This window comes from Danio rerio, chromosome 9 (assembly GCF_052040795.2).
Source record: "Danio rerio strain M-AB ecotype USA chromosome 9, GRCz13ab, whole genome shotgun sequence".
NCBI classification, from domain to species: domain Eukaryota; kingdom Metazoa; phylum Chordata; class Actinopteri; order Cypriniformes; family Danionidae; genus Danio; species Danio rerio.
In genome coordinates this window covers 43,987,595-43,998,123 of record NC_141029.1, presented here as the reverse complement: position 1 = coordinate 43,998,123, position 10,529 = coordinate 43,987,595, and the positions used below count along the sequence as shown (strand labels likewise).

General features: G+C 36.0%; 1 protein-coding gene across 54 annotated transcripts in view; it reads right to left on the bottom strand.

Moving 5' to 3' along the window:
- Positions 1 to 2,475: 2,475 nt before the first annotated feature.
- The window catches only part of pcbp3 (poly(rC) binding protein 3), a 148,684-nt gene continuing 140,630 nt past the window's right edge, over positions 2,476 to 10,529 (bottom strand). For 22 of the 54 annotated variants that reach the window (XR_015498848.1, XR_015498850.1, XR_015498853.1 and 19 more), the window contains one exon: positions 8,290 to 10,312. Coding sequence is in view for 28 of the 54 variants with exons in the window: in XM_087266518.1 (XP_087122644.1) it covers positions 10,258 to 10,312 (55 nt within the window). In the remaining 26 variants the exon portion in view is untranslated. Of the gene's footprint in view, positions 10,313 to 10,529 lie in introns of all 54 variants that reach the window. The other 32 variants (XR_015498849.1, XR_015498866.1, XR_015498855.1 and 29 more) reach the window with 3 other exon arrangements.

Sequence of the window (10,529 nt, the reverse complement as noted above, 5' to 3'; positions counted from 1 at the left end):
GCAGTTGGGTTCATTAATAAAAAATCAAAACAAACACACACCTCTCTCTAATATACACTCACCTCTCTAAATATATTTTTAAATATTTCTTGCTCTTTTTTTGTACAAGAGTTTTTAGTTTAAAAATGTGGGTTAACTTGAACCAACAACTGTTTTCTATGCTATCTAAATCTCTCTTTGAATATACAGTAGATTTGCAAATGTCCGTTTGCCGCTGCCATTCATTCTTATTAAAATAAAATCACAACATCTCCCAACAATGGTCAATTGTATTCAGGAAATCGAAAAGCGCAGTCTGAGGTAACTACAGCATCTACAAGTGAAAAACATAACAAAAACAGTGAAGTACCTTGCTGTTTATCCTCTGGACTGTACCTCATCTCCTCTTTTCCGCAGGGAATGTGTTCAGCCAAATGTACTCAGGGACTTGGGGAGGGCAATCAGGAGGTGTTTTAATTTGAGCTTATTTCTGGCTGGGAACAAACGGGGGCCAACGACGGAGGGTGTGTAGAGGTGACCCCCAATCCCCCTGGAGTGACGGACTCATTTTTGATGTAGAGCCGGTCCTGCTGCTGTTTTCCCTCGACATTCAAGAGAGGCCGGCAGGATCAACCGGCGATTAGCCACGCCGCCATTTTTAATTTCAACAAAACGACAGTGAGTTTCATCACAACTTAGTGCCACGGAACTACAGAGGACAGCCAAATAACGACAAACGGATTTTAAATAACAGTGCTGTGGGTTCCAGGTGAGCGGTACAAATGCTGGTCAATGTTCAGATACAACCTTGAATCTTGCTATATGTTTGGAGTTAAAGGTCTTTAGCCTACGTGATGAAAAACAATTCACAGACCTAGCCACTGGCTACTGTTGATTTATGTGAGTCTGAGCCAACACAACCTCCAGCCTGACTGTTAATCAGTTTAAATGCTGATGCATACCGCTTCTTTGTGGTTATGGTGTGCAGAGCATCCATAAATATGCAATATATATATATAAACGCCAAGTTAGTTTGAGGCAAGATCACATACAGGTCAATTTGCATGAAACTAATTATAACAGCTAGCGACCTCTAGTGGTAAGGATTGAAAATGTATCGTGATGTGCATTTTTTTATGAGTGCAAAGCCTTATAACTCTTGTGTTAAAATGTCAAAGCAATTAATGAATTAATTTCTGTAGTCTAAAACCGTTTTAAAAACTATAAAATACATTAAATATATGATATTCAGATATAAATGACAAATGTCATTTGCAGTATATTCACATACTCTGGGGTGGGGGTAAAGTAATGCGTTACGTTACTATTGAGTTACTTTCCTTACCTTTAAGGAGGGTTGATCTTGCAGTTTTGTTTTCTTCTTTTTTCTAAATAGAGGAGCTCTACGATTAATGACACACTATGTAATTTACAGCTTCATTTACATAAAAAAACACATAAAAAGCTTGCATTACATTTAAAAATATATCAAATATTATTGCTTCATTTTTTAACATAATGTGGTACTTTACTCGTTACTTTGAAAAGTATTGTTATTTTGTAACTCTTTGTAATGTGTTACCCTAAACACTGATAATTACTAATGAGAAATATTAGTTTGATCTTACCTCATTTCTTTTGGTATGTCATAGCTGTTGAATTCAAATATATGTGATAGAATCTAACCTAATATATATATATATATATATATATATATATATATATATATATATATATATATATATATATATATATATATATATATATATATATATATGAGCAATTTTGTACAAATGTCAACTTTGCCATGAAAAGAATTGTTACCAAAATACGGAAACTGTTTCTGGGATTTTTGGGTAAGCAAGTATTTTACAGTCCTTTAAAAATACTCAAAAACGCATCTGTCAATGTTTTCAAACTATTCTATCTGATTTACAAAAATCACACAAGTGGCAAATCCACATCAGTTACATCCATAACGGAGAGATGTCACATCCATAATGACACTTTTTCCTCCTAAATTTGACAATTTTATATAAAATAAAACCAATTATGTTTGTTTTATAGAGAGCCAACTCTTATCATTTTGATTATCATTGTTTCTTTTGGGTTGTGCAGTTTAATTCACAGAACTTCTGCAAATGTTTAACTTTTTTTTTATAAAATGATGTAGAAAAATAAGAGAATAATAGCAGAAGGCAAAATAAATGTTTTGCTAATAAAGCTTTAAAGTAAACATTTTCTCCAGGCAATCAGTTTGGCCTTCAAAACATTTTTGAAGGAGGTGGGCCTTGAAGTGAAAAAGGTTGAGAACCCCTGCCCTAATACCTAACCCCAACCTCAGAACCATTCAAATACAGTGTTGGTAGCATAATCTGAGGGGTAGGATAAAATGTCAGGACACCAGCCCTCCAGGACTGACTTTGGACACCACTGTCCTCGATTATAAAAGTAAAGCTGAAATAATCAATAAATAATAAGGCATCACACAAAAAGTCAAGGGAAAAAACAAACTTTATTCTCCTTTTTACAAAACATTTCAAAGTTAACCTAACCTCAGCAGTAAATTGAATCTAATATAGACCTGCAAGCAGCAAATTGTCCAACATAAAATAATTACTCTGTTACATCATTTCATCCCCCCAAAACAGAATCATTTACAGAAGCACATACAGGTAGAGGGCTTTTTTTTCTTTCTTTTTAAATTTTTTTTTTTTGCTGCTCTAGTACAATGAAAACTGCATGACAAACAAAACAGTGTGAATGAATGTGCGTTTAAATTATGAGTTCAAATGAGAAACAAGATCATGTGATGATGTCATGAGTTCGGGTGGAGATGAAACATGAAAAAAAAAAATATATATATATATAAAAAGCAGTTTAGTAATGCCGTACTGTCACCAAACAGCTCACCGTTTTCAATCGCAGTCCTATACGAACATCAATTTTTATTGCATTTGTAAAACAATACCAACAATAGTAATGAAAAACAACAACAACAGCCTTCCCTTGGTTGGTATAGCATTCAGCTACAGAGAAATATCAAAGTTCTGCATGCTGCTGTCTGAATATTAATATGCATCTGTACAGTGATCTAAAGTACAGCACATGGTGGACTAAACAGAACATCAAATCAAACATTCCATACATGTAGCACAAGACGCAGTCCTGTGTGAACGTACAATCTAACTGAAAGTTGAAAAGAGCCTAAGACACTGACACAAATGTTTACATATATCAAAGCAGTGCAAAACATATGGTAAACGTGACCACAAGAAAACCGAAAACACCAACAGAACGCATTGAGTGAATCTAGAAGAATTCCGTTTAAAGCCACGGCGTGACATCATACAGTGTGACATCATCAGCATGACCGTGCGCAAGTTTGACTCGAATATAAAAGTTCAGTTAACTTGTAAATGATTGTGATTGTGTGCGTATATCTTTGATTCCGCTCTTCAACAGATACCGAATAAAAATATAGAAATATAAATATATCTTCATAGCCTAAACGCATGCTTTTGTGCCAGATTGACTTAATTAGAATGCATTTTCAGTTATAATCCAGGGAACTAAAATTGTTTTGCTGTCGTGCAATGGAGTATATGCACAGAGACTTTTAATATTAGTCAGCCAGCCTTAGCGCTTGTGGTGAACTGTCTTTTTATTAAAAAACTGCCAGGTTTAAGATCTGGTTCTTTAGAAATCGTTGATCCTCACTGCCCGATAGATATAAAATATAAAGTGGGTCTCAGACCGGACAAGAAGCACTGCATTAAATTCTGTTTCCCCCCGCCATGTCTTTAAAATATGAGTATATTTTACCGCAGAATTTTCAATGGAGTTTCTGCCCTCCATTGCTGATCCTGACGGCGCTACACTGTAAAATGTAATAAGTTGATCTCACTTGGAAAAATTGAGGAAATCGATTGCCTTAATTTCTAAGTAAATTATTGTATTAGTTTTAAGTGAGCATAACTTAAAACAGTTTGTATTTACAACTTCTTAATAAAGTAAACTTCAGTATTGTTGACTCAGAATGATAAGTTGTGTAACTTCTTATTAGTGTTCACATTGCAAGGAAAATTTTAGGAAATCAATTGAAGTAAGCTGAACTAAAACATTTAAGTACAGACAAAAATAAGTACCTTACTTGCTCTCAGAGCTGCACCATGTTGGCGTTTTGTAAGATCAAATTTTTTTGAGTCGTTACCCCAACGCTCAACCTGGAGGACCAGGACATACACACACATACACTACAGACAATTTAGCGTACCCAATTCACCAATACCTCCACACAGAAATGCCAGCTGACCCAGCCGGGGCTTGAACCAGTGACCTTCTTGCTGTGAAGCAACAGCACTACCTACTGTGCCACCTGTTTCCTTAGTTCCCTCATCACCATTCTCTTTCTTTAACATGCTTTTGACCACTCAAAAGTTGTAAATACATATTATTGTAAGTCAAGATTACTTGAATCTATTTAGTTTACCAACTTAATGTGCTAAAAAGTTGGGATTAGTTGTTTAAATATTGTAAGGTGAACAAACCTGTTCATAATAAATTAACTGCACTTTTTCATTAGTGAGAACAGCTATTGCTTTTTACAGTGTAGCTGTGATGGTCTTTCACCTCGTTTTTTGCATGAGCAACTAAATGAATGCTTCAGGTCTATTTAACTGATTGTATTGTAATTACATTACAACATCAATGATGTAAAAGAAACCTTAAGAAAATTGAAAATAGTCACATAAATCTTTCACCAGAAGTTCATCAATGGCTGAAAAATACTAGCTGTGCATATACCCCATTAGAAAATGCCCCAAAAAACAAACAAACTTTAGATTGAATAATGAATCGCATGTTGAAGCGGTTACATTCAACTTTCAGCCTTAATCCCACATTTGACACATTTAAATGTGGAGGATGAAATACATATTGATTGCTGACTGAAACAGGTTTGATTTGGATAAAAGGATAACTTGATTTCTGCAGGGAAAAGAAATAGGAAACATTTTGAGAGCTTCAAAATTCAGCAGTTCTGGTGTGGTTGGAATTAAAGTGTGTAATTTCTGCGCCAATAAACAGAATCGCAAAAAAATAATGACTTCAATCATTCCTCTGCTGGTTGGAATGGAAGTCAAAGATGGAATGCCTCAGTGCGCCGACTAAACAGATTTGGTGTGGAAACATAAAATAAATTGAGTGCCTTGCCGCTAATCTTCAACATGCATGGCATGACATATTCATTCTGGAGCAATGTAAAAGTCATTTCTGCAGAATATACAAGCCACAAGAAGAGGTGGGATTTACGCCACTACACATTCATTCAAGGTCTCTGTGCTTGAAAAGCATTTTAATGCCATCAAGGTCTCCTGTAAGAGATGCACATACCCAAATTCATGCTAGTAAATAACGGTCAGAGGACTATTTTCTGCCTCAGAAATGACACATTTCATTAAACTAAAAAACATTTTAATTAAAGGGACAGTTCATCCAAAAATCAAAAACACTTTCAAAACCTATTTGACTTTCTTTCATTAGTTGAACACAAAAGAGTATAATTTAAAACGTTAACCCACTGACTTTCTATAGTCATGTTACATCGCATTGATCCCGTGAGCCAGCCTGAAAACTCTACACTGTACATTTTATTTATTTTTTTGTAATTTTATGGTTTATTTCTGGCAGCTGGCGTGCTGGAAAACCCCCCGTAAAATAACAGCAGTTAAATTACAGAAATTTACCATAAAATAATGGATATTCATTTACAGAAATGTACTTAAATTTTTATTTCAACAATTGCAGCTTCTCTACAATAGACATCATGTTCTCCAGCCTCAAGGGTCTAGACTGCAGCTTTGCACAAGAAGATTGGCCAAAAGAGAAATAGTTGTGCCCAACTGAGCCTGGTCAAGGTTTTTTTCCCCTTTATTTTCTTCAATTGGTGAAGTTTTGTTCCTCGCAACTGTCGCCACTGGCTTGGGACTTGTGGAGCTGTGCATCGATGGGTTTGCTCTTCAGTGTTTGGACTTTCAGCAGTGAAACATAACTAAACTGAACTTTAACTCTGAAAACTGAACTGACATAGTTTCAACTTACTAGAACTTGTATGTTAAGCTGCTTTGACATAATCTACATTGTAAATATAAACAAACAATAATTGAATAGTTGATGTATACCAGCAAACCAGCATTCTTCAAAATATCATCTTTTGTGTTCAACGAATAAATGAAACTCACGAATGTTAAAAACCACATAAGTCAGAGTAAATAATGAGGTAATTTTCATTTTTTGTGGGTGAACTATTCCTTTAAAGGAGCCGCTAGATGGATAATGTAGTAGGTAAGCATTGTTTATAGAGTACACCACAGGTGGTCTTATTATTAATTAACCACAGCATAACATGCCATGTAAACAGCCTAAAGTCAATCGCTTTACGTGTGAGAAAAGTATTATTAGAACTGAACGTTAAGGCTACATCAGTAGGAGGTGACCAACTCAAGATTCGTGCTTATCAGTAATCATAATAAAACAACTGTTATAAAGAAACAATCATGTTTAACAGCGACCAGGGTGGCAAATTAGCCGTCACATTAGAAATTCTGGCCGAAACTCTTAACATTCTAGAGCCCGAGATGCAAATGATCCTGATTTATTGATGAAGTAGCCTAGGGAAAAATAACAAAGCACTCTGTTGCATTGCCATGTAGCAGAAATGTGCCTTCGGCAGAAAGCTGTCAGTGAAGAACGACCTTTTCGTCTTTTGTTGGACGCATGCAGAGCTTGTCTGTCATTGTGATTCGACTGATAAATATGGTCTTGGAGAGCAATATGGAAAACACTGCCTGAATGAACAGAGTATGACGGCAGGGTCCAAAATAAACACTCGCTAAGGGTTCAATTTTGCTATCATTCACTTGTCAAGTTTCTTCAGTTCAACACGAAAGAAGATATTTTAAAGAAAGCTGGAAACCTGTACCAATTGACTTCCATAGTATTTTTACTATGGAAGTCAATGGCTACAGAATTCTAATGTTTTAAAACATCTTCTGCGTTCAACAGGCGCTCAAAAATGTTTGAAACCACTCAATGGCGAATACATTTTTGAGTGAACTGTCCCTTGAATGTGATAAGAAACAAGACTAAACTGAAATTGAGCCTCATTTATAAAAGAAGTGGATATAAGGTTTTGAAAATAGTTTTCTGTAATGTTTTGTATGCACCACTCTAAGGCTGCACAATATATTGTAACATCATCGTAATGTGTATTTCTTTCTGCAATAGTCACATCGCAGGATATGCAATGTTCAGTTGGGATTAAAGATGATCAACAATTGAGAATACATGAGAATTGTGAAGTCAATGCAGTTAACCATAACAGAGTTAAACTATCTTATTTGCATGTGTTTTAAAGGTATTTCAACAGTGTGTACAGCATTTGGAGACAATAACGTACAACATTTCTAACTTTAATGAGAAATAAGTATAATTATAATTACAAATGGTTTATTATTTTTAAACATGATTCACACCCTTAGAAAATCACCCCAATCAGTCTAAACGAATAATCTCCCACCCTTAAATAGAGCCATCTGCTGAAATTTATTCATATCGCATATTGAAATCGTATTCTTATTGTGAGATGCCGATGTGAAGTTGTAAATTCTAACTGGAGAAACACGGTTTTCTGCATGAGTGGTGAATAGATTATCTCATCTGAACGTGGTGCATTTAGTGTTCGATATCTGTCAAGTGTCTTGCACTTCTCATCCAGTGTGTGACCGACCCCCTTAAAGAGGTCATTTACTTATTCTTTACTGGTCACAAATCTGTTTTAGGTTTCTTTTTTCCATTGAACACAAAATAAGTTATTTTGAAACCTGTAACCATTGACTTCCACTGTATTTATTTGTCCTACTATGAAAGTCAGTGGTTACAGGTTTTCAGCTTCCTTCAAACTATATTTTTTATTGTTTAGTGTTTACCATTTACTTGAGGGTAAAATAATTTTTTGCTTCGCTTCGACATCGCTTTAATGTCTTTTACCATTGTTTGTTATTGTTTACAGTATATATTTACAATACTGAGGGTAAAATAAGCAATTAGTTTATAACTTGAAATTATTTTTATATTTATTTTCCTTTGACTTAGTCCCTTTATTTATTAGGGGTCACCACAGTGGAACTTATACTACTGTTTATGCAGCGAATGCCCTTCCAGCTGCAACCCAGTAATGGGAAACACCCACACACTCTCACATTCACACACATACAATAGGGCCAATTTAGTTTATTCAATTCACCTGTACCACTTGTCTTTGGACTGTGTGGGAGCACCTGGAGGAAACCCTCGGAGAACATGCAAACTTTACACAAAAATGCCAACTGGTCCCGCCAGGACTTGAACCAATGACCTTCTTGCTATGAGCCACCCCATTTTAACATTGTTTTATTATCAAAATAACTTTGCATTTGAATAAGCATTGTTGAATCATCAGTTGACATTTACAATTCCTGATTTGTTCCTGACATTTGACGTGAATCCACAGAATTTAGTAACAAATCTGATCATATGTGCATTTTATAAATGAAGCCCCTGGTGCAAATTGCAAAAATAATGCATAATACTTACATAAAATGTTTTCAATTCATCCACAATTGTGAAAATGATAATTTTGGACCCTATGTGATCCTTTACCATACTCACAGATGCTGTACGGGAAGCATGGGAAGGATTTCATTATCAGCAGATCTGTATTTACTTCCAAAGGGATGAATAAAGCTGTATTTGTCCTATGTTTGTTGCGTACAAAAATATTTCAGAAATGATTCTGCTGTGATATATTCAATTACTTCAACTTAGATTGCGGGCCGAATTGAAAGGTCTCAGCATGCAATAAATCAGCCGGCATGGCTTATCCTTTGTTTACAAGCATTTCTCCTCTCTGTTTTGAAAGCGAATACAGAGGCTAATAATGGATTCTCGGTGTAACTCTGCATGCCACAAAGACGGATGCAAACAAAGCGTACAGGCGTGGTGCAAACATTCCAACTCCATCAGTTTGTTTCATTATTCATGTATGAATAGCACTGTTATAAGCCCAGGAGCACAGTGCATTTTTAAAGACCGCTGCTTTAAAAATGACAAATCCAGCCGTAGCTAACGACAGATTGACAAGTGAAGGATTTCATTGGCTTAGCTGTACCACACCACAGAAAACGGCGCTGAAACATGAAATCACAATGGTCAAACGGGACAATGGTGACGTGAGGTACTAGAGAGTCAAAAAAAAAAAGTGTCTTACGAAATAAACAGGTAATAATAAGGAGCATCAGGAGCACAACAAAGGTTGAGCAGGAGGAACATTAAACTCAGCTTAAATATGTGCACGTTATAGAATATAAATGAGTCAGAAGTACTGAAAATACAGGACAGCAAAAGTACAGAGAGAAAACAAACTAGGTGCAATGCCATTGGCTCAAGGGTCATGTGATGCAGTGAAGGATCATGGGTAGAAATTAGAGAGTGCCCATTCCAGTGACCTCAGACGTCAGCCTAGAATAGTTCAAGGGAAGAGGAAAAAAGGGAAGGGGAAGGAAAAGATAGAAAAAAATAGATAACATAAAATAATTCCGAAAGCATATGACACTTCTGTATAAAAATAAGAGCTTTTTTTTCCACTTTGTTGCTCTCCATGTTGAGAAATAAATAATAACAAACAAATAAAAATAACAGTCATGCATTTCTTACGATTCGGTCGAGCTGAAAACAATCAAGCCACTGTTAAATATTCAAATAAAAATGTTCTGCCACTAAAGAAACACAGTTTCCAACATCTCCTCGACTCGGACATGCATTTGTACGTCTGCATCACATCACTGGCTCCTTGCCAACAGCATTGCTAAAAAATGCTATTGGATGCAATTCAAACCATTAAACATTTGCTGTCAAGACTTGCGCAGCAACCGTACTCAGCTAATCTAGCAAAACGTTAAAGAATAAAGAAATCTAGAACAAGATCCAAGCATTCAGCATGCTAAAATACTACACTGAAACACTGCATAACATGAACAAATCATACTACAGTTGTCCTGCGTTTCTTTTTTTAATTATTTTTTTATTTCAGTAGTCTGCCTACATGAATGAAGCTACTGATGAAGTTGACCGTGGGGTTTAAGGGAAGTATTCGGTGAGATCTAAAGGAAGATTGTACATAGGGGTGTATATTGGGAATCAGCTGCTCAGAGCTTCATGTAATGAAAGCAGTTTGGGGCTTCAGGATGTAGTCATTGATGAGGGGTCATTCCACATGGCTGCCACGTCTCTGAACCTGCCATCAGAACCGTGGAAAGCAATATGCATTAGTATCGCCCCCGCCGCTACCCTGCAAAGCCTCAATATCACACACACGCACAAGAACAGATTCAGAGCAACATCACTGATTCCCCAAACACATCACTACTAGGAAAAATACTGGATGACCCTGTCTGAGCTTGCTTTAAGAAACTGTGTCGAGGTAGAACAGCATGAATGTTACGTTACTGAAG